Below are 24,995 nucleotides of genomic sequence, written 5' to 3'. Positions count from 1 at the left end.
CATGCAACTCATAATATTTCTTTTTTCATATACATAAATTAAGAAATTACATAGCTCTAACAGTCAACTTATAAGACAACCCATTGTACGGGTTGTCTGCTCAGTCGTATCAAAATTACGTGTCCATGCATAAGACTGCCTATTAGACGATACCAATGTACTCGCGCTCCATCAGCCACCTAGAGTTCCTTTTCTCATTTATGAACCAACTAGCTATTAGCTCCGTTTTCTTTTTTTCCCTATTTTTTCTTTATTTTACTTCGATTCAGATTGAGCAAGGTTCGGTCCAAAAATTGTTTTACATGCACTTACAGAAAATATTTGTTGGGGTCTACCCAAGCAGCAGTAAGAGTGTCCCAACAAACGAAGGTAACGATCGTTCAAACAAACATGACAATAGCTATCCTATCAGTGATTAATGCCCTCCCGGGGACGGTTCATCTCCCTTTATAGGGCCATAAAGTTACATTTCTGCATTCCTGTTATACCCATACTCAACCACTACATCCTAAGAATATTCCGTACAGAACAGTAACGTGGTTCCTATTCAAAATGTCGCTTTCATAGTGGAATTGCATTTCCAACCTTCTACAAGAGTCTTATTACAGAGTTGTCCTGCTGTAATGTGGTCCCAGGGCCGTCTTGATTACCCTCTTCCTCATTCATAAGCTTCGTTGGGACCGAGCAAGCTTCTGTAAACTTCCCGTCTTCTTTGGCCGAAGTCACCTAACTTCGGCTTCTGGTCACGGGATCTCCTCTAAGCCAAATCGCTGAGAGCTCCGTGGGGGATCTAACTTCGCGAGTCCTTTCCTGCAAAACAACAAAGTGGACACCTTCGTGATAGTTGACTTCGGTTATTTGGTGGCTTCGTAAAAGGGGAAGGTGACAAGTTTGAAGTCGATTAAGAGAGAGGGTCCCTGCCAGCGCTGTCCAGGGTGCGTTGTGGGACGGTCCCAACAATATTCCACCTTCATAAAATATGTTTTCAAGAAAATATTATCCAACATACTCAAGTGTGGTCATACTTTAAAAATCTTGTCCTATGAAACAAGGTTGTCAGGATCAGGATCCTAGGATCGTTTTTTGGCCCGACAATATCAAATTCTAGTAACGGAACCCTAGCAGATTCTACAAAAGTATATATTTGTATATAAAATTTGTAATATATTATGTAAATTGAAGCCTATAATATTAACTTTGATTAATTCAATTGACCTCTCCAAATTAGGTGCTAAAAGTAAAATGAAGATATTCTCCTTGGAAAAACTGGAGTGAAAGACATGGCACGCAGGAGAGACGCAAGGTAGGATGGATGAAAGGGGTGGGGGGTCTTTTTTTTATTTTTAACCCTTTTTTTTCTTTATTTATAAAAATAACCTCAGCGGGGTTTTATTTGCGCGGCCTAACCCTTTTGGCCGCGCCAGACCGCCTGGCGCGGCAGGAACATGTTGCCGCGCCACATGCACTGGCGCGGCGGCCCCCTGCCACGCTGGCGCGGCGAGTCGCGGCGCCAGGTGGGCTACTCGCCGCGCCAGGTGGGCGCTGACGTGGGCGGGCGTTCGCCGCGCCAGCCCGCCTGGCGCGGCAGCTGCCGCGCCATCCCGCCTAGCGCGGCAGGGCCAACACTAACTCCGCGCGCCGGCTCCCTTCCTCCTCCCTCCCTCCTTTCTTCCTCCTCCAGAAACGCCCGAGCCCGAAGCTCCAGCGCCGCCCCCCGCCGCCCCACCCCCAAATCCACCCAAAATCCGGCATTTTCGGTGGGGGAAAGTAGTGGGAATCGATCCCTGCTTCGTGTGGAAGGTATTCCCCTACTTATTCTCGTGTTTTACCGTTGCATTTGGTAGATCGGAGGATGTTTAGGTGACTTAGGGTTAGGTTAGTGATTTGAAATTTCAATGAAATGCAATGGTGTTTTGTGTTAGATGATACGTAGTTCATACGCAATTGAGTCTCTGCCCGCGATATTGACGTGTAGAACTTATTGATTTAAGGATATATTCATTGAATCGTATAGTGCAATGTATATGTGTATTTTTTGTTTGCAATTTGTCCAATATATGTAATGTGTGTAGTTGATATGTCGAATATGTGCAATGTGTAGTGTATATGACATGGTGAAATGTTTGTATTTTGTAGATGGATCGTTTAGTTCGATTTTTTCATGGTGGTGTTGTGAAACAAAATGGGGAGTTAGAGAATATGAATGAGTCAATTGAAATATTTGATGGTCCTCCAAGTTTTAGTGATTTAGTTGACCGTGTAATGACGAAGTATGGATGTAGAGTGGATGAGATCAGTTTGAGAGGTCGTTTTGATTGTGGGAAAGCTAGAGCTCATTATGTTCTTATGAAGTTAGCATCCGATGCGAATTGGAAGCACTATAAGGATGTTGTGCACGAAGCTAATGTTGCATGTTTGGAGGTTATAGTCGAAATTGTTCGTATGCCTGGCCCAAATGTTGTCATGAGGGAGGAAGTGACGGTAGTGAACCATAATGGTATCCAGGAGTCAGAAATGTTGCATCACGTGTTAGGTGAAACAGAACGTGATTTTGACTTGGCTATTGCCAATGATGATTTTCCCAATAACATTTTTGAGAGGGATGAAGCAAATATAGATGTTGATAATGTCTCTATGGGTTCCAAAGATTGGGAACTGGAGGAAGATGGGGTAGTAGGTGAGGAGGTAGAGGAGGAATCACTATTTGAGAGTGGTGGGCATGAATATGAGAACGTCGGGGTAGAAAATGAAGAGGATGGACTGCAATTTGACACCGCAACCGTACATGATGTAGAAGGCATTCGTCGTATGGACGATTGTTTTTCTTACACCCAGTGTGAGTTGCGGATGTTAAAAGAACGTGATGTCGAACTGCCATCCGTTCCCAATGATAAGGACATAAGTATGGTTCACAAAGCAATATGTGAATCTAGTATGGTGAATGCCGAAGGGACGTCCATTGGTGAGAGTCCAGTGATTAAGAAGGGGATGAAGTTCAATAGTCTTGAGGAGCTGAAGTTTTTCTTGGCTGACTACGCGGTGAGGTTACATAGACCTTTTAGCGTAGTTCACTCTGACAAGAACTTAAGATACAATGTGATGTGCAAGCAAGGATGCCATTGGCGTGTATGGTCTCGGCTAATATCAAGCACCGGACAATGGAGAATTTCAAATGTTGTGCAACCGCATACTTGTCGGTCGTCACAGCCGAAGCGAGAGCATGTACAGTGCACAGCAAAGTACCTTGGACGGCGTATCCTAGGCATTATCCGTAAAGACAGCGAGACATCGGTGCCATCACTCGTGGAGTCCATCTTCATCTTTAGTGGGTACCGTGTGAAGTATTCGAAGGCTTGGCGGGCGAAGCAACACGCTGTTGCCCTGCTTTGGGGCGACTGGAAGGAGTCGTACGGCATGGTTCCTAGGGTACTCTCAGCTATAACCTACTACAATCCCGGAGTTAAATGGTGGATCGACTCATGTGGCATGATGGTTCCTGACAATGGAGTGTTGAAGCATATACTGCAAAGGGTATTTTGGTGCTTCCCTCAATGTAGTGAGGCATTTCAACATTGCCGTCCTGTGATACTGGTGGACGGTACATTCTTAACTGGCAAGTACAAGGGTACATTAATGATGGCAGTTGCTGTAGATCCAGAACAACAGATTGTGCCTCTTGCTTTTGCCTTGGTCGAGAGTGAGAATAATGAGAGTTGGTCATGGTTTATGAAACTTGTTCGGGTAAATGTTCTTGGACCTTCACGGATAGTGTGTATGATATCAGATAGGCATCATGGGCTTCTAAATTGTGCAAAGGACCACATTGATGGTTTTCCACCGCTTGTGCATAGGTGGTGCATGAGGCACTTTGCTGCCAACATGTCGCGTCGGCAGAAGAGCAATCGTGTGATTGGAAAATTGAAATTATTATGCACGGTTCATACAGAGAGAGAATTTCGTGAGAAGTTAGAAGATTTAGTGAAGGACTTGAACGACGACGCAAAAGAATGGTTGAAGGGTGAAATGGGGGACAAGGATAAATGGGCGCAGGCTTTCAATGAGGGAGGGATGCGGTGGGGTATTATGACCACGAACTTCTCGGAATCACTCAACGGAGTTTTCAAAGGCATCCGAAGTAGGCCCGTCGCTGGAATTATTGAATACACATTCGAAAAATGCAACGCCTACTTTCTGAACCGATGGGGAAAGGCACGTGAAATGTTAGATCAAGGCTATAGAATTGGGCAAGTTGCAGATAATTATTTATCAGAGGCTGAGCTTAGATCCGTGCACCACTTAGCAGAACCGTACGGGCCAGAAAGGATGGTGTATTCTATAAGAAGTTACGGTACAACTAACATTGGGGGTGAGAGTCATGGAGGCCGACACTATAGAGTGGATCTGCACGAAGTTTCGTGCACCTGCAATGTTCCTCAATTGTTGCACCTTCCATGTTCACACTTCATTACAGCTTCCAATGGACGGACCACTGTTGACCGCTATGGTCGACAGGTGGCGTCCGGAGACTCACACGTTCCACATGCCCTTCGGAGAAATGACCATCACAATGCAGGATGCGGCTATGATACTCGGCCTTCCACTGCATGGGCAGCCAGTGACAGGTGTTATCCAGAATGAGAATTGGCGTGATATGGTCGAGATGCATATTGGGATTAGGCCGCCAGAGCCAGAGGGCGGAGATAGCTCGAAGAAGACGTCCGGTGTTAGCTCGGCATGGTTGAGGGAGCACTTCGAGGTGTGTCCTCCGGAAGCAAATGACGAGGTCGTGCAGCGCTTTGCTCGAGTGTGGCTATGGCACTTTGTCAGTACATTCCTCCTTCCAGATGCAGCTGGGAACACAGTATCGTGGATGGTTCTCCCCATTCTAGGTCAAGTTTGGGAAAACATAGCCACTTATAGTTGGGGCTCAGCGGCTCTTGCCTGGCTGTACAGACAGTTATGTGAGGCTTGCCGGCGCACAGCGAGAGATTCCAATGTTGGAGGGTGCACTTATATGCTCCAGATATGGATTTGGGAGCGAATGCCCGTGGGTCGACCTTCCCGCCTCCGTGTCGATGTAAGTCACAACGGCTAATTCCTTTTTCTACGTTAATGTTCGAAAAACTATTGTATCATGTGACCAATTGGACTTACTTGCAATTTCAGCCATGGCATCGAGACGATGCTCTTCCCACGTTCTATCACGTGTGGAAGCATGTGCGGCCCGTTCGTGGCAATCCGGATAGGCGCTACAGGGCCTACACGAACAAGTTTGATGTTCTCACGCAGCACCAGGTAATTTGGTAACCATAATAGTTTTTTAAGCTAACTTGCGTATAATGGTAGATGAAATAAGTATTGCGTGAAAATTTTTGAAGGTGGAATGGAAACCGTATGACCGTGAGCAGCTTAGCCAAATCGTCTTTTCACCGACGTGCTACAGAGACAGAGAGCTGTGGAGGTGCACGACCCCAATGATACTGTACTACGTGGTAGAGTTTCATATGCCGCATAGGGTGATGCGGCAGTTTGGGAGGATGCAACCGTGCCCTCCTTTGGAATTATCGACTTCGCAGCAGCTGCACAGGTACGCAAGAATAAATAACTATTGGAGGGTATTCAATTAACGCAATTAACGTGTTATACTAATACTTCACTAATTTCTGATGCAGTATCGACCGCAGAAAGCGGTACAAGGAGAATGATTGGAGAGTGAAGTATGATCGGTACATCCACCTGTGGCAGAACAAGGAAGGATGCGATCCTGAAGGTGGACCGTACTGGCGACCCAACAATGAGTACATAAGATGGTACTGTACTTCGACGAGAACCAAAGTGAAACCATCTTGGACTAATGTGCCCATTGAGGATGCACCGTCTGATGATGACGCTGACATAGCTGACGCGTACGACACCATGACACGCCATGGGACACAGCCTGAGCGTGCACCTCTCCACGACTACATGGTAAGCTTTCGGTTTGTAATTATAGTATCGTCACATTGATCACTTATGGAATGAAAACTCCTGCGTGCAGGGACAACAGCTTGCAAGGCTCTCTAACGAGGCGGGCGTGATTATGGAGCACGCTGATGGGGAAGGTGATAGTCTGCTTCGTGCTTTTGCAGAGGTAGAAGCCCAAACAAATTTTCACTTATACTCGTACTATCTTTGTAACCATCAATAACATAGTCGTGAATATATGGCAGAGGGTTCGTAAAAGTTGCAGGCGAATGGCGCAGAGGATGAACTGCATGACATCCTCAGATGCGCACGACGGGGGCAATGTCCAGGGTACTTCTTCAGGATCACGTCGGACTGCATTGGTGACTACCCCCAGGGCTGCAACACCGTCCACTGCGGCAGGTCCTAGCAGGAGATCGCGAGGTAAGGAACCCGCATCCCCTCAGGAAAGCGAGGACTCGGAAGGTGAGCAGTCTGAGGATGATGACCCTACGTATGGTGAGGAACTCGAGATTTCTCACGATGCTCCACCTGTGACTCAGACGCAGGGAGAGTCCAGCCAGGTATATTCAGAAGTTCCTCCAAATTCAATTATACATTTTAATGTTCGCTCCCGAAGTATCATACAAATTTTATGATTTGTGCCCAATTATTCAATAGGAACCTGCAACTCATACCCGGTTGCCACGCCGGCGTCGTCGTTCCCGGGACCACACCGACGTTGGCAGCGCCAATGTGCTGCCCACGCATCCAAGGAGGGAGCGTCGCCCAAGAGATCCTTTTAGCCCTCCGGATGAGCGGAGGTCACGCCACTGAACCTAGCATGTGCCCAATTATTCCATAAGTTGGTTGTTAGGTTTATTCATGTCACGTTTGTAAAAGACTAAGTTGGTTGTTACATTTTTTTATGTCCGTACAATGTTATATGTTTGCTCCATGATGTACTTGTAGTTTGTGTATTTTTCCGTAAATGTTCAGCACAAAAATACGTTTCGGATTGTGCAGCGCGCTCCTGACGCCCCACCCCCCTGGGCCGAAACCTACTTAAAGTTTACTAAAATTGGCGCGGCAGCGCACCCCTGCCGCCACCACCCCACAGGCGAAACCTACTGAAAGCGGATTGCAATTGGCGCGGCAGTTGAGCCCTGCCGCGCCAGGCCGCCTGGCGCGGCAAGACCGGGCACCGCCACCGGCGAAACCTACTGGAAGCGGATTGCAATTGGCGCGGCAGCTCAGCCCTGCCGCGCCAGGCCGCCTGGCGCGATAAGACCGGCCACCGCCACCGGCAAAACCTACTGGAAGTAGGTTGCGTTTGGCGCGGCAGCTCAGCCCTGCCGCGCCAGGCCGCCTGGCGCGGCAAGACCGGCCACCCCGGCGAACGAAACCTACTGAAAGTAGGTTGCGTTTGGCGCGGCAGCTCACCTTTGCCGCGCCAGGCCGCCTGGCGCGGCAAGACCCGCCACCCGGCGAAACCTACTGAAAGTAGGTTGCGTTTGGCGCGGCAGCTCACCCCTGCCGCGCCAGGCCGCTTGGCGCGGCAAGACCGGCCCCGGCGAAACCTACTGAAAGTAGGTTGCGTTTGGCGCGGCAGCTGCCTCCTGCCGCGCCAGGCGGCGTGGCGCGGCAAGGCCCAACCCCCCCCCCCCCCGAAACTTAAGGATTTTCCTATTGGTTGAAAAGGATTCAAACATCAATTTATTTGAATTCAAACGACCAAAATCAATGCGCCTGAATGCAATAATTAACTCCTATGATTCATTTTAGAAAAGATTTAAATGCCCAATAAATTAAATAAAACCTTAGAAAATCCTTAAATCTTTAAGCAAAAGTAATTAAATTCTTGTAAATTCTAACATATTTTATTAATTTGCAAAAGTTGAAAATTAGGGGGTTACGAAACGTTCGACACGGCCTATGCACGGCCTGTGCACGGCCTGGCCTCTCAGGCATAGTTCACGACGTCGTCGTCTAGTCGGGATGTTTCGTCGGTTTGCCTTTGTTTCCATTCAGGTCTACCTTATTCCTTCCGGGTCGGGAAGATGCATGGAGATTGACTACGGTGATCCGTGGACAGGAGGTCAGGAAAACAGCACGTCAAAACCACAAGAAGCCAGTCATGTCACGACAAACTTTGATGCGTCTGAACATAGTTCTCTCAGAAATGAAAATAGTTTTTGACAACTAATTGTAGTTCCCAGAATAAACATAAACATAATGTTCTACATAGTTTTCACAGCTACAGAGAAACATGATCCAGCTACATCAACACATTCATCTAGTCCGAGTCACCTTCATATAGTAACTCGTCGTCATCATCATCATCATCATCATCATCTCCGGCAACAACAACTCCCTTGCCTTTCTTATCGACATTAACCTTACCAACAGGTAAATCGGCAACAAGAGCCTTCATCGTCTCCATCTGTGCCTCTTCCGCTTTTTGTTGTAACTCTTCCATTTCAAGCCTTCTTTTTCTTTCCCTAACTTGCTGCAAATATTGTTCCCATGAACCCTCAGGGTATTTCACATTCGGATCAACCACATAACCTAAGCGATCTCTTTCCTCCATCAACCTTTGTTTCTCCAACTCCCTCTCCTCCTGCAACTTCCTCCTATTTTCTCTCTTCTCATTTTCAGTTAGAGGTCGTGGATACTTGGATCTATTTTGCCTCCAATACTTAATAATAGTTTCCCTTGCATAAAGTCCTTTAGGTTTCACTCCAGTCTCATGCACCATATCTTGATATATTTTTCCCCAAAGGAAGTCGTCGTCAGGAATAGGCACATCATACTTCTTCCTAATCTTTTCTTTAATTTCTTGTTGTTTCCTTAACTTCCATGGTTCCGATGTATTTCCCAACTTTAATAACAAATCATATCGACCACAAAAATCTTCCCAATCACATGTCCTTCCCTCCTGCAACAACAATTCAATATTCTTACAAATTTGAATCAAGTTACAACCTTCATAAAACATAAGAGACGAGTAGTTACTAATCCAGTAATCGCCATGTGCATTTCCACAGAACGAACCATATCCAAGTTCAGAAGGCACCACACCTTCTGTTGCCAATATACCACACTTGCATCTATCACTAGGAGAGGACACACATGGCCACGGTGCATTTTCACTTTCAAACTCCCGCACTTCCTCCTCTGTTGGCCACATTGCCATTGGGCCGTATATATACTCATTGAAATCACACAACGGCCACCCATCCTGCAAAAAACCCATGACGTGAACTACTCATATGTAAAGTAACTACAAAACGCTGCTCCAACTTTCAAGCAATAACATCAAGTTAAAGTATGAACAATATACTGCAAAATTATAACTGCTAGCTAAACGACATACTAATATTCTCGTAATATACTTACATGAGTCTTTAGGGAGCATCGAAAGAATGGAGTAAACTTAGGTGGATCCCCTAAGTTAGGACGCATAAGCTTAGCAGGAACACCACACTTGCATATGGGAGGATCCCTCACACGCCTACAAGCAGCCTCCTGCTTCTCCTCATCGGTCATCCTAGGTGGGTTTGGTGGAGGAGGAACCCAACGCCTAAACTGATGGTATGGTTTAAGCTCTGTGCTATGATATGGGAATAGGCGGATCCTAGGATCATATTTGTCGGGTCCATCGATCCACTGAAAGAAATCGCAAGGTGCGGCAGGCAATGGATCAAAAGTCCATTTGCATACATAGAAGGCTCTTCCGGCTGTCTTTGGATGCCTTGATTGTTTCACCTCTGCTTGCGCGCCACATCTACAAAGTGGTACCGGAAGAGCAGGAGGTACGGGACCAGCAACATTGGACTCGCCCACATAACGCACATACCACCTACGCCGTTTGTATTCACAACCAAACGACGCCATCTCACCTGGAAATCAAGTGCAACAAATTTAATACACAAATAAACTTTACACACGTAATCCATACTAGCTATATACATCATTTTGATAAAATGTAAACACTCGATCTATAAAATACAAACACTGAAACAAAAATGAGACTAATTAATTGAACATATAAAAAAATACATGTCATGTAAACCACACAATTGGATGAATATATACCTAAATCGAAGCATTCAACAAGTTCTACACGTCAATATCGCGGGCAGAGACTCAATTGCGTATGAACTACGTATCATCTAACACAAAACAACATTGCATTTCATTGAAATTTCAAATCACTAACCTAACCCTAAGTCACCTAAACATCCTCCGATCTACCAAATGCAACGGTAAAACACGAGAATAAGTAGGGGAATACCTTCCACACGAAGCAGGGATCGATTCCCACTACTTTCCCCCACCAAAAACGCCGGATTTTTGGTGGATTTGGGGGTGGGGTGGCGGGGGCCGGCGCTGCTGTGTGGTGTTTCTGGAGGAGGAAGAAAGGAGGGAGGGAGGAGGAAGGGAGCCGGCGCGCGGAGTTAGTGTTGGCCCTGCCGCGCCAGGCGGGATGGCGCGGGCGCGCGGCAGCTGCCGCGCCAGGCGGGATGGCGCGGGCGCGCGGCAGCTGTCGTGCCAGGCGGGCTTGCGCGGCGAACGCCCGCCCACCTGGCGCGGCGAGTAGCCCACCTGGCGCCGCGACTCGCCACGCCAGCGTGGCAGGGGGCCGCCGCGCCAGTGCATGTGGCACGGCAGCATGTTCCTGCCGCGCCAGGCGGTCTGGCGCGGCCAAAAGGGTTAGGCCGCGCAAATCAAACCCCGCTGAGGTTATTTTTATAAATAAAGAAAAAAAAGGGTTAAAAATAAAAAAAGTTCGGGGTGGGGCAAGTGCGCCCCTCCCAACGAGGTTTTTTGCTAAGAGAGGCAATATGACCTCAGTAATTAATATATAACGATTTTACAGCAGGAAACAGCTCTCCACCCCCACCCTCCCATGTCTGAATCCTAGCTTCACTCCTGACGACATAATTTATATCGAATACTATTGGAGCAACATGTGGTGGCTGTAAAAAAAGTCCAAAATAGTAGACCAAACATAGATGGATCAGTTCATCAATGAGGTTATTTTGTCTAAAATCATACACCGCGATTTGGTGAAACATTTTGGGTGTTGCCAAGATGATGAGCTGCCATTGCAATTCATATCAAATGGCACACTGTATGACTTTTCAAACAAATATTACAACAAATAATTGTTATCATGGGATGACGATATGTGTATAAGGGTTGCGATGGAAGCAACATGGGCACTTAATTATATGCAATTACCTGTTGCGATGACGATTTGCCATGGAGACATGAAGGCGTCCAATGTACAATTGGATGATAACTTCATCATCATATAAGTTTCAGACTTTGGTGCACTTGATGAGATTCACGAGGTGACAATTGTCCAAGAAACATTCAGCTACTTACACCCAGAGTACTATCATACAGCTGAACTAACCGAGAAGGCCGAAGAATGATGTATATAGTTTTGCCATTGAGTGATACTTGTGGAACTCTTGACAATAATAACCCCATTTTCATTAATCATTTATGTGCGAAACAAAGTGTACCTCATTATTTCATTGAAGGACTTCGTGGATGTGCTCTTATGGAAATAATCGTGTCACATGGTGTAACAGCGTTAATCATGTCATCATAATGCATCATGAAGCATCAATCAAGGTTTGCAAATATATAACACTTGATAACTTTGTTGACTATCCACCACTTGACCTCCAACAGTCCTCCGTTACACATCCTCTCTTTGACTTGGTCAAGCATGACCTGGTCAACCCCTTCGCCACATCAGCCGTGGATGGTCCGCCCCCCCACTTGCAGATGGTCCACCAGCTCACATCGGTGCGTGTTACACGCTCAGAGCTTTTGCGCTACATCGCTCTCCGCGGCCTACTTGTAAGCTCGCCCCTCATCCCGAGCAGACCCTCTCCCTGCTCTCTCCCTGCTCTCTCTCTCCTCTAGCCTCGATGAAATATGCGCGATTTTTCACGTGAAATATGCGCGTGCGCGGTGCACGGGATTCTAACCCGAAACCTCTAGTCATATCGCGCGAACTTTCCTTACCATCTCATGTACAACACATGCGATTGGAAAGGGATGCTTTCCTTTTAGTAGCACCGGTTGGTGTTACCATCCGATATTAAAGTTTCGATGAGCATTAGGCTCGGTACGAATGCTGGATCTAAATGTAGTCGGTACTAACGTATCGGACGAAATGTCACTTCTCCTAGTGTGTGAGCAGCTGCCAGTACTCATCCCGGTGGTATTGCGCGTGGTTCTGTACGCCGGTTGCCGGACGGTACGCTGACTAGCAGGAACATCGAAAGTGGCGGTTGCCCAGTCGCTATTGGCACTGGCTCCTTTTACTTTGCTTTGCCTGTCCGAGATCCAACCCGGGCCCGTATCCGACGCACTTGACCCGTCGACTCCTGACTCCTGAGTCGTTCCTGATCGGTCACTCCACGCCCCACACGAACACGATATATAGCAGCTTATTCGGTAGTCTTGTGGACTTGTGGTTAGTCATGGCTATTATATTGACCATTGCTACTGAACTGACTGTATATATGGAAGACTTGCAATGCCTTCCACGAGCTTTAGCTTACCTGCAGCACACTTCTGGTGGTTTCAGTTCCTTTCCGTAATAAATTATCCCGGTCGGTCAAGATGTGACATGTGAGGAATGCAATTGACTCAACTCTATAGTCGCTTTTGAGTACATTCCGGTGATAATTAACTCATCACAAGATTTTATGGGTACCGGAGAGTGGCCAATAGTTTTCCTAGCATGCACACATGACATCGGTTAGGATACTTGGTGCAATTTCTTCTTCTAACAACGTCCCGTTCAAGGAGTCTTGACGTGAAAGGGCATACAGATCTTCCTGTAGACAATTACCGGAGCGTGGAAAACTGTTGGCCAAAATCGCTGACTGGTTAACAAACCTAAGGCGACATTAAGAATAGGGAGATTTCAACTCTATAATCTACATTTCCATTTGGCCACCGCCAATCAGTCAACTGCTAGGAAATACAATTTGGCTTAGTTATTATAAGACTACTAAAGGAAGTTTTCGGCTGATCAAACCGAGTGCAAGCCGGATACAAACACACTCATGCCCGCAAAGATACGCCATCGCAGACGCCTGAGATCTAAATACACTCACATGTGTGTATTATTCCTAAACCTCCCTTTGCATCCGACGCCACCGGCCAAGGCCTATGGAGACACTGGGAGCTGCTACCTCTATCTTCCTCACTACCACACGAACTATGGATATATTGTCGCTCGAGATCTCCATCATGGATCAACCAACTAGTGAAAGTGCGCAGATGATAATAAGGAGAGATTTACGATTGTAATAATGCGGCAATAATGAATTTCTAGATGATCTTTGGAACATAACATGTGAAGGGCAAATTATAGTATAATTGTTTGTTACAAACTTTTGCCAAATAAAAACACATCTTAGATATAGCTGCAAGTGTTCCGATGGATTCCACATAAATCAATTATAGTTGGTCAGGGATTTTTCCCTTGTTCCTAGCCTAGCGCCGAGCTCCCGCAAGGCGAGCGGGGGCTCCCTCGCACCGCCGCCTCCAGCCCCCTGCCCTCTTCCTCCTCCCCTCTCCGTCGCCCGAGCAGGCCATCGGAAGCCTAGCGGCCAGTAAGGAAGGCGACGGCTAGGCATCTCGGCCGGAGCAGGCCTCATGCGTCGGGGCGGGACGGCGCGAAGAGGCCGCAGATCCGGTGCCGGCGAGGCCGGATCTGACGACCCCCGAGCCGGATATACGACAGGAGGATGCACCGGTGGCCGCTCGTGGGTGTGGCCAACGGTGAGCGGCTCCCCGCCGCCGTCTTCTCCACATGCCGAAAGGGGCACGAGCAGTGTGGTGTAGGTGCGGCAACCACTGCCTGCCGGGAGAGCTAGTACGCTGCAAGGCTGCAACACAGCTCCCTCTCGTGGCACTGGTCGTCAGGTGCTCAGACTGCTTTGTGTGGATCTTGCACCGACGGCCTTGTGCTTGTAGCGGGGTTGGTGGCTCTCTCCGGGTACGGCGTCGTGGCGACTCATCCTGATTCTTCGCTTGGTTGGTGTGGTAGTCGCACGAATAGATCTGCTCAACCTTACGGGGGAGAATGGCTGGTCGGTTGCTGATGGCGCAGTGTGGACTCTGGTTATTACATTCACGAATGTCGTGCTTGCAACAGGTGCTCAGGAGTTCGCCGTGCGGCGTATGTGGTATGGGACGCACTTTGTCAACATCGGGTTTAGGTGCTTTGGCCTTCAATGATCGGCGATGGCGTAGTATGGGACGCGTTTCGTCGACCTTGGGGCTGTGTTGTGGTGGGCTCGGGTGCAATGGCGAAAGTCATGCTGGCTTTAGCCGGTTTCAGTGGCGATGACGCCTTTGGTGTCGTTTTCCTTCTCGAGGGTGCCATCACTTTGTCTTGAGCCCACCCCATCACTAAGTCTCCAAGTGAAAATTTTATCCTAGCGGGCAGCGCAGGAACCATCGTTGCTTCCTCGGTGGAGGTGTCGTTTCGGAGATTTTGAGTGGTGGTGTACTTCGTGCGGGTTTTGTGGTTACCCAACTTGGAGTCTTCAACAACTACTAGTATCTTGCTTATCCCCACTGCCTATGTTAGTAGAAGTGTGGATGGTTTTGCTGCAGTCTTGATTTTGTGGTCAGAGCGTCAATCAGTAGGTGGAGTTGCTTCTCCCCTGTTCTTGGATTGGCTCATGCTTTGGTTTCGATTTCACCTATTAAGGAGAAGTCGGTTCATTTGAAGACGACTTTACGAAACAAGACGTATATGGAGATTACTGAAGTAGCTATATATTTTGTTATTTCGTTTTGATACATCAGATCTTCTGATGTCTTGGCTACATATTCTTTTGGAATATGTGCCCCTCTGTAATATTTGTGGTCTGCTACATTCTTGAAAAAGAATATCTGAAGCCAGAATATCATCTTCCATTATTAAAAAGGGATTTTTTCTTTCTCGTGGGGGATTTGATCGTACAACGACCTGATCGATCTCAAGAAAAAGTACACGATACAACAAAACAAAAATGTGCCATATCATATGTATAAGCAACTTAAACTACTACTTTTCTTTATTCACCATAGAAATTATAGTTTAATGGGTGTACATATGCCTTTTGGATGTAGCATAACGTTTAAGTGTTTTTAACACAGGAGCATATGCCCCTGCCCCTCTCCGCAATCTCCTATCACATGGTTTGGAACTGACCATATTAAGGGAGCTAAGTTGTCGACACTATTAATTTTATACCATTCTTTGTATGCTGAAAATGTACCTAGTATTGCAAAGGATAATTAAATGATATTGTCTATAAGGTGCCTAACAAAAGTTCTCTGTAGTGCCGAGGTATTGTAGTGATAAAATCCTGCTAGAACATCGCGGTCAATCCATAAGCACCCTAAGGGAAGGGGGAGTGCCTTTACATGACTAATATTGAAGTGAAAGATAAACTTGAGTGGTACTATATGTAGGATCTAGCATTCCTGACAGAGACAGCACAAATGGAAGTCTCCCATGGCATATGTGAATAGCTCGCAGCACAAATATCAGTCCCGACATAGCTTCATTGAATTGCTTCATCTTGATCATTCACAAGAATAACAGAGAACCTGCATCTGCAAATGAATAAGCACGCGAATCTGCTGCTGCATACAAAATTGCACCAAGTAGTTTAGCATGATATGCAACTGTTATGTTCAAATTGTGAAATCACTGATCAGATGTACTGGCTAACTGGTACCGGCGTTTCACGCTTGGTATGGAGGTGAGGTGGTTAGGTTTTTTATTACGCATGCACACAAGGCAGTCGAAAAACTCTCGAGTAGTAGGCCTTGCATGGGCGCCTGGCCTGCATTCAGAATGGTGGTTTCCCAGTCCCCAGACGTTCTTGGCACTCACTCTGCTAGCTGGTCTGTTATGTCCGTCCAACCCAAGTTGTGCGCAGATCAAGCCTTCCCGCCCTCGAACTAGCGCAAACAATTACAGGGGTTGCATTCGGTGGTCGCTGGCGGTCGTGGCAAGGCGTTCAGCAGCGGGGCTGCAAGCGCGGACCCAAGGCCACAATAAGCCAACAGGGCGCCCCACCATGCACGCACACGCCGGGAAGCTCCACGTCTTTCACTCATTCACTGACGTCCAGACGTACAGGACTCTTCATTCACTTCAACCGGCCGGTCCTACTCGACGCACTTCACTGGTCTACTCGTGTGGGTCCTCGTGATCGTACGGCGGTAACACTACCACTTTCAGCATGCATACGAGACAGGATGAATTTTAAAGAGACTTCGTGCGAACATTTCATCCACTGGACAAATCAACTCTCACGTGTGATATTGTTTAAAAAAAACTCTCACGTGCATTCAAAACTCTTTTTTTTAAAAAAAATTATTGTACTCCATCCGTTCTAAGCTATAATAATTTATTTTTTTATTCAAAATTAAATTTATCTAACTTGACCAAATTATAGTCGCCTACGGGTCTAGGCGAGCATGAGGCCAATACTACCTTTGCGTCTTGATCGATACAGCTCGGCATATTTCAAAACTATTTCTAGTGGTAGTACGTTCTAGTGAGTTAGAGGTGTGACGCAAATTTCTGCTGACCATATTGTCCGGACCATGCCAGCTTGCTCGTAGGAAATATTATTGCCCCATAGTACCCTCACAGCAGTTGCTACAGGACGACTCGTGGAAAACTTGCGAGGTTCTCGTCCATCCATGACTGCTAATTTAGTTGGACCATACTTCCTACTTACTCCCTTTATCCTAAATTATAAATTATTTTGGCTATTTTAAATTCATAAACTTTGCTATGCACATAGATATACCCTATGTCTAAATGCATAATAATATCTACACATCTAGAAAAACCAAAACGACCTATAATTTGGGATGGAGGGAGTACTAAAATAAGTGCATTTTTAGGATTCAAATTTTGTCCCATAAAAATGCATTTCTAGCTTTTGAACCAACTAATTAAAGTTAATTGCATAGTTGCCATAATTTTTCCTTTCCAAGATGAACGCTCCTAGAGCGTCTTACTTTTTTCCCTTTCCAAGGTGCATGCACATTTAATTACTTGATATTTCCTTTTCAAAGAATGGTTCATTAATGTGTATGCCAAAATTAACAGCAATAACTAAGTTGTACATATGTCATATCTCATTATTACTATTACATCCTAAAAAATTTTTAGAAGTGCACTTATTTTGGGACAGAGAGAGTACGTCGATTTTTGTCCCATTAATAAATTCTACTATTAAATCACCCCTGCCATAAAGATGATTGAGATATGCAGACCAATAATAGCCGTAACCATTTTTTAGTGCATTTTATTTTTATTTCGAGACAGATTTCAAGTGCATTTCAGCTGCTCACATCTTATATGGTAACTTGTGAGAAGACTCCACAGATCAACGCCAAGTTGTGGAATGGGATATAAATGCGAAAATTACTTAAGTAGTACTGAAAAGTATAGACTTCAAGTTAGCATCAAGTTTACCTCCCTGGTGTTTCATTTCGAGAAAAAAACAAGAAAATACCCCCTGGTGAGGATTGTTGATTGGTCCTAAAGGTTTAGCTTAGGTGATGAGCATACAGAGTGCAAGTGAAGGGTGACGGGATGTTCTACTTCCCACTAGTGAAATTGTGGAAGTTATTAAAGAAGCATAGTATGCAAGTTGATTTTGGTTTAAAAATATATGATATTATATTGTGGGTTTATTAATCAACATTTTGATTTCAACCATCTTATTAGGCTACTCGCTGATAGACAACTTTCAGCCTCTAGTGAAACTTCCCACCCATAAAGAGTTTTGCAACCTAGAGCTAATCCTATCAAGATACTACTCTAGAAAGTAAAGGTACTCAAGTTGCAAGTATGAAATGCGGAAACGTAAAGGAGTGGATTAGGAAGGATGCAAACTCGAGCATGACAATTTATCCCGTAGTATCGGTAGTCAAAGTCTAGGTGGCAATTCAAAGTCTACCCTGGTAAACTCTCTCGCTGTAGCGCTATCACCCTCGAAGGTTGGCCTGGTGAAGGAAGGTATCTGTATTCAATGTGTGCAAGATTTTTCATCCTGCAGATTTGTGCTCTTGTAAGGGGGTGTTTAGTTCCCTTTGCTTATTTTTAGCACGTGTCACATCAATTGTTTAGATACTAATTAGGAGTATTAAACGTAGACTATTTACAAAACCCATTACATAAGTGGAGGCTAAACGGCGAGACGAATCTATTAAGCCTAATTAATCCATCATTAGTAAATGTTTACTGTAGCAACACATTGTCAAATTATGGACTAATTAGGTTTAATAGATTCGTCTCGCCATTTAGCCTCCACTTATGTAATAAATTTTGTAAATAGTCTACATTTAATATCTAAACATTCGATGTGACGGGTGCTAAAAATAAATTAGAGGAACAAACCAGACCTAAACCAACACGCATTGGGATTACAGAACTACCAGGGCACTCAGTGAGTCAGCGTCCAGCTAGTGACCACACGTTGGGCGAGTCGCGCGTGACTGACCCGGCGGGCGACGACTGCGGGTCAGCGATGTACTCTGCTCATCAGGGACGCCTTTATACAGTACTGTATCTAGCATTCACGAAAACTTGTGTCGCTTCAGAATATGCGTATTGCCTTAACCCGGAACACCAACACCAATTTTTATACGCAGACAAGCTGATTGACGTAACGATGAGCTCGGCCAGAGTGATGGTTTGCACCATGGCTTTCGTTCTGGCGGAGAAGAAGAGCCTCATCAGCTTCCTCGGCCCCTTCGGCAAGCTGTTCACCGCGGACGCCGGTGTTCTCGTCGATAGTTCTCTCTTCTACAACCCCGATGTAATTCAATGTGTTGAGTATAAAAAAAAGCGGCCTGGTGAAAGGTATCTACATTCAGGGCCTGTTTGGATTTGTCATCCTGCAGATTTGTGCGCTGGGAACTGGGTGGGATACAGAACTACCAGAGCACTCAGCATCCAGCTAGCGACCGCACAGCACGTTGGGCGAGTCGCGCATGACTGACCCGGCGGGCGACGACTGCGGGTCAGCGACTCTGCTCACCAGGGACGCCTTTATACTTTATGCACGAAACTTTATGCTGCTTATAAGAACATGCGTGCTTACCGTAACCACCATGTCCACCAACAACACCAACACGCAGATAAGCTGATTGTTGGAGTAACGATGAGCTCGACTGGAGTAATAGTTTGCGCCATGGCTTTCGTTCTGGCGTGCTTGGCAACCATGCCGCCTGCATCCGCAGCCTTGGGAGACGGAGGGATACTGTATATCCCGTCCGCCGCCTCTATAGCTCACTGCCCCTCCAGCTGCGGGGACGTCAATATCTCCTACCCCTTCGGCATAGGGGCGGGCTGCTTCCGGCAAGGCTTCGAGGTTACCTGCGACAACACCACTCAACCTCCAAAGCTGTTTCTGATGAATAACAGCACAACTGAGATCACTGGGATATATGATGATTTTGGGTTTGTTCAGGTCCCTATGTTCTTCAACAGTTCCTTTGGACCAGGTAGGAACAATATGTCTTGGGAGTGGGAGGCTCCCGCTAAGGGTATTACTATTACCAGTAGAGATAACAATTTCTTTGTCCTTGGATGTGACTTTGATGTCAACTTGTTCGATTATGAGAGAAACCCTGTCGGCTCCTGCATGAGTAGGTGCCACGGGGGGGTATTGCCAACCCGAGGGCCTTGCAACGGGATTGGTTGCTGTTTCATCAGTTTACCGAATGCCATGTCAGGCTTTCAGGCAACATTTTCTCGGGCTGATGGTATGGCAGGACAATCATCTGCAGGTTCTATGTACCCTCGCATCATGGCTTTCATATCAGGTTCCGGTTTGTATTACACGAATAACGTGACTGACCTTTTATTGGGTTGGACAAACACAAGCAAGATCGATGGTGCTGTTGTTGAGGTTGCCATCACGGATCAACCAAGCTGCGAAAGCGCGCGAATGAACAACGCAAGTTATGCTTGTGCCACCAACAGCATTTGTATAAATGCGTCATCATATGGGGGTTACCACTGTTACTGCTCCAGGAACGGCAATCCTTACCTTTTCGAAAATTGCACGCAAGGTGCTCCCCCCTTACTTTTCTCTAAAGAAATGAACATATTTAAGTTTTAACCACTTGCTTATTCTTACTATATGTTAATATATTATATGAAGCCACGTACAAGTATGGCATGGGATTTTTGCCGTCGCAATTTATGGCTAGCTACAGCTTAAAAATATTTATTGTCTCACAGAGCTTGTGAAACCAGAAGAATCTTTTTCTTCTAAAGTAGCCTTATTAATTTCTTTAGATTTAGTCTTACTTCCTCACCTTATTTATTTGTCATAGAAGCAACTTACGATTCAACGCCCAAAGAGAACTGTACAAGATCATGTGGGAACATTAGTATTCCGTTCCCATTTGGGATTGAAGAAGGTTGTTATGCAAATGATAACTTTCGACTCAACTGCACAAGTGATGGCACCGTTCTTGACCGTCGGTACGCACAATATCGTGTGACTCTTATATCACTTGATGATGGGATTCTGAATGTTAGCAACATGCTGAATGACACAAGCTCCAATAACATGGAAAGGATAGTCAATTTCAACTATGATGGTACTGACGAATTTCCAAACTATCATTATGAGTCGGTTGTGGATGGTATTTATGATTTCTCACAGGAAGATGAAATAGTAATAAAGTGGGTTGTTGCAAACTTGACTTGTCAAGAAGCTAAGCAAAGTAATCCTAAGTACTATGCGTGTATCAGTCACAACAGTAGCTGCCAAGATGTCAGGCGAGGGAAAACAAATTATGGGTATCTCTGCAAGTGTAATGATGGCTTCCATGGAAATCCATACCTGCGAAACAATTGTACAGGTATATTTCTCTCCTAAACTATATTTGAACAGCATCTCATTTTTCAAAATATTATAAAGAACCGGCTGCACAGGTACATCCGGCTTCTCCTTCAGTATGCGTACAGCAGTAACATCGCTTGTACTTGAATATAAAAGGAAAGTAAATCAATTCAGTAATTCACATACATATATCTATAACCATCCACGTATATATTCGATGACAAATTTAAAAGGGGGACTTCTTATCAGCAGCTAGTAATAATGCAAGCATAGATCGGAACCATTAATATATATATTGAATGAGTTATCTACAGATATTGATGAATGCTCCCTGCCAAACTACTGCAATGGTACATGTCAAAACTTTCCTGGGACCTATAAGTGCACACCGTGCCCTCATAATAAAGAATTTGATTGGACAAAGAAGCGGTGTGTTACATCAACTAAGCAACGGAATCTTCTTTTGGGTAAGTGTCAAGCAAACAACAGCACCTTGCAATTGCAATTTATAAACATTAGTATGATTTCATAAGAATGGCGAATGCATACAGGTATTGCAATTGGAATCAGTTGTGGCATTGGCTCCATAATTGTCGCATTGGGTGTAACTGTACTTGCCAGTAAGTGGAAAAGGGGCATTCAGAAGAGAATTAGAAGAGCACATTTCAAGAAAAATCAAGGCCTGCTATTGGAGCAATTGATCTCTGATGAAAGCACCACAAGCAAAACTAAAATATTCTCATTGGAGGAACTAGAGGAGGCAACAAACAACTTTGATGCTACTCGTGTTCTTGGTCGTGGAGGACATGGCACGGTTTATAAAGGGATTTTATCTGACCAACGTGTGGTGGCCATAAAAAAATCCAAAATAGTGGAACAAATAGAGATAGACCAGTTTATCAATGAGGTTGTTATTTTGTCTCAAATCATCCATCGTAATGTGGTGAAACTGTTTGGTTGCTGCCTAGAAGATGAGGTGCCCATGCTTGTCTATGAGTTCATTTCAAATGGCACTCTGTATGAACTTCTTCACTCTGATACTACAGTAAAATGCTTGCTTTCATGGGATGATCGCATTAGGATTGCAATGGAAGCAGCAGGGGCACTTGCTTATCTACACTCAGCTGCTACAATACCAATTTACCACAGAGATGTTAAGTCTTCAAATATACTCTTGGATGACAACTTCACCACAAAGGTCTCAGACTTTGGTGCTTCAAGATCTCTTTCGCTTGATGAGACTCATGTGGTTACGATTGTCCAAGGTACATTCGGCTACTTGGACCCAGAGTACTATCATACTGGTCAGCTTACTGAAAAGAGTGATGTATATAGTTTTGGAGTAATACTTGTTGAACTTTTGATAAGGAAGAAGCCAATTTTTATCAATGATTTAGGTGCTAAACAAAGCCTATCACATTACTTCATTGAAGGACTTCATGCAGGGTCCCTTGTAGAAATACTGGATAAACAAGTTGTGGAAGAGGCAGACCAGGAAGAGATTAATGAAATCGCCTCACTTACAGAAGCATGCTTAAGGGTCAAAGGAGGAGACAGACCAACTATGAAAGAAGTAGATATGAGGTTGCAATTTCTAAGAACAAAGAGACTTAGAAAAGGTTTAGCTGAAAAAGATGCAGATATTGAGCCTTTGTTATGCCCACAAGATAAGAACTTATATGGGCATATCGATCTTGTCAATGCTGGGAGCTCTGGGTGCTACAGTTTGGAGCAAGAATTTGCATCTTTGCCACGCTAATTACATTTGCAAGATAACCGATGGCTTGCTTGGATGTTGAATATAATGCATCTGAGGTATCATGTATTTTATTGAAGATTCACATTATATTACTTTCCTTTCGATGATACTATATCACATAGATGCATTTCACGTGTACAATATATTGTAGACCGCGACTGTTGTATACTTTTTATATTTGTACATAAGTTACAGTACTAAAGATAAGCTTGTATAAGAAAACTGTTGTGGTTATCGACGAGTCCAGTAACAATTGGGTATAAATTGCCAGTGGCTTAATAGGTGGTTCCAGTAGACCGCTGACTGATATACGGAATATGATTTAAGCTGAAACATATTACGGCATCTTTTTGCAAAGTATTAGCATGATTACTATGAAGTGACACTCATAACTCAAAGATCTGGCATAACGCCGTGACGGCATCAGGGCAATAGGAACCCCACTCTTCCGTTGCATGTCTTTTCATGTGACACTATCGAAAAGTGTTGAACAGAGAACTTTAAAACTCCACTTGCTGATCTGAAAAGTACACTCTAGCTAATAACACTGCATATGCAACTGTTCTGCATATAGAAAACCAGTTAGCTTGCCGTATTTTAGATTTATAATCTTCTGTAACATTGTGAGCGAGCGCGGATCAGTACCTACCTTCAGAATATTTCGTACCAAACCATTTTGTCAATAAATCAAGCAATACATTCCATTGAGATGGCCATGTGCCAAGGGAGCGTACCAATTTTAGGAGACGACAGTGGCCAATGCCACGGGGCCGCATCGGCCGGCTGCTCCTCGCACTGGGAGCGTGGGATGAGCTGGGAGAAGATCTCGAGCGCGAGGAGCCTGCCCCGCCCTGCCGATTCCACTTGCTCTGTCGAGCTGCGGCGACCTCGATAGCGAAGAGCGGCGCTGGCCGCTGGGCATAGTCGGCTGCGATGAGGACAAGGAGCGGCGGCGGCGTAGGTGGTGCCGGCAGCGCGAGGTTCGGGCTCAAAAGTTGTTATTAGATGGACCGGTGCGGTGCTTTCGTGAAAGGTGGCCCGCAAAGCACCCCGTGGGCCGAGGAGGGTTATTTTCAGCCCGATAGTGCCGCATTACCGGTATGTGATTTGTCTGGGCTCTTGTCAGCTATCATGTTTGAGTTAAATTCCATTTAAAATCACAATCAATTACACTCTAATCTGCAGAAAACTTCCAATCCAGATCAAGAAAATGGAAATGACAGAATCCAGAGTTCCAGACAAAATAGCTCCAAGGAAAAAGAAATAGCAGAACCCAGACAGCAAAGAAACTGTAGAACGAACATGGCAGAGCCAGGCTCCTGAACTCCCTCATCATGCCTGAATTTTTCAGAGATCTTCTGACATTTCCCGATGACCGATGGCCGGACCCTGCTAGTCCGCATCCCCGCAGCTGCGCGAAGGCCCTCTGCTCCACGGACGAGACGAAACAGTGTTGGCCCCGGACTCGATGACCGGCGGGCGGCGGCGGCACGCCAGTGCAATAAACAGGCCCCGACGATCTTCACAGCTTGCGGGCAGGCTAGAAAAATTGTGCGCACGGACGGATCGGCGTTTCTTCCCTCAACCTCCGCGATTGGGAGCGCGATCCTTCTTCAGAAATGAAATTTGGCTCTCGCGGCCGTGGGCTTTGGGAGTGCAGACTTTTGGCGCCGTGATCGGGCCGCTGTTAGAAAAAGAGTTTTTGGATCAGTTTCCAAAACTATTTTAAAAGTTATTTTGGACGTTAGAGCATCTCCAAAGAGTGACAAAAAAAATAGAAGTCCAAAAAACTGATTTTTGGACTTTGACAAAAATTATTGGGAGGAAAAAAGACTTTCTTACCCAACAGTTTCCAAAAAAAAGTTTGGTTCAAAAAAATTAAAGTGTTGCTATTTCATCAATTCATGGGTCCGGGCCTGCAGCTCTTGGTTTTTTTTTTTCACGTGAAAAACTACCGAGCCTCTTCTCTTCTCCACGTTATCCTCTCTCGTCACAACCTTTGTTTTCCTTTTCTCGATCGCCGCCTGATAAACGGATGGAGCAATTCAAAATCCAACGTAGGCGCCGTCCTCAACTCCAGGTACAGAGACGCCGTCCTCGACTCGTTGATCGGAGCCGGTGCCCTCAGCCGGATGCGGCAAGCATGTGGTGTTCGCAAGGCGCATAGCACGCAACGAGGAGGGAGAAAATATTGCGCACACGACGAAATACACGAAGGAGGCGAGAAAACTGGCGGGCGATCCGCGATTGGGAGCGCTCAGGAGCGGCCAAAATTTTCGGATTACCGCACACTTGACCGGTCGACTTGTGATTAGCGGTTGCTGCACGTTCCACGAGAAAACGAAATGGGATTTCCAGAGGAGGGGAGC

General features: G+C 45.6%; 1 protein-coding gene across 5 annotated transcripts; it reads left to right on the top strand.

Annotated features, from left to right (window-relative positions):
* Window positions 1-18,602: 18,602 nt before the first annotated feature.
* LOC117863345 (wall-associated receptor kinase 5) lies at window positions 18,603-22,860 on the top strand. 5 transcript variants are annotated; one of them, XM_034747039.2, is made up of 6 exons: window positions 18,604-19,382; window positions 19,482-19,515; window positions 19,801-20,085; window positions 20,353-20,886; window positions 21,182-21,334; window positions 21,419-22,860. In XM_034747039.2, the coding sequence occupies exons 1-6, from the start codon at window positions 19,101-19,103 to the stop codon at window positions 22,624-22,626; spliced, it is 2,496 nt and encodes an 831-aa protein (XP_034602930.1). In that variant the 5' UTR covers window positions 18,604-19,100; the 3' UTR covers window positions 22,627-22,860. The 5 variants fall into 5 exon arrangements, with proteins under 5 accessions (XP_034602908.1, XP_034602930.1, XP_034602916.1 ...); XM_034747025.2 differs by having other exon boundaries at window positions 19,482-20,085; XM_034747032.2 differs by having other exon boundaries at window positions 18,604-19,515.
* The last annotated feature ends 2,135 nt before the right edge of the window (window positions 22,861-24,995 follow it).

This window comes from Setaria viridis, chromosome 1, assembly GCF_005286985.2.
Source record: "Setaria viridis chromosome 1, Setaria_viridis_v4.0, whole genome shotgun sequence".
Classification (NCBI taxonomy): domain Eukaryota; kingdom Viridiplantae; phylum Streptophyta; class Magnoliopsida; order Poales; family Poaceae; genus Setaria; species Setaria viridis.
The sequence above is the reverse complement of the archived record's forward strand: the minus strand, read 5'-3'. Positions and strand labels throughout refer to the sequence as shown.

Coding starts and splice junctions, on each gene's coding strand:
- LOC117863345 (XM_034747010.2), top strand. CDS start 19,101: ATGCGTGCTTACCGTAACCACCATGTCCACCAACAACACCAACACGCA. Junction 20,086..20,352: donor TTTCGAAAATTGCACGCAAG/GTGCTCCCCCCT, acceptor TATTTGTCATAG/AAGCAACTTACGATTCAACG. Junction 21,335..21,418: donor GCAACGGAATCTTCTTTTGG/GTAAGTGTCAAG, acceptor GAATGCATACAG/GTATTGCAATTGGAATCAGT.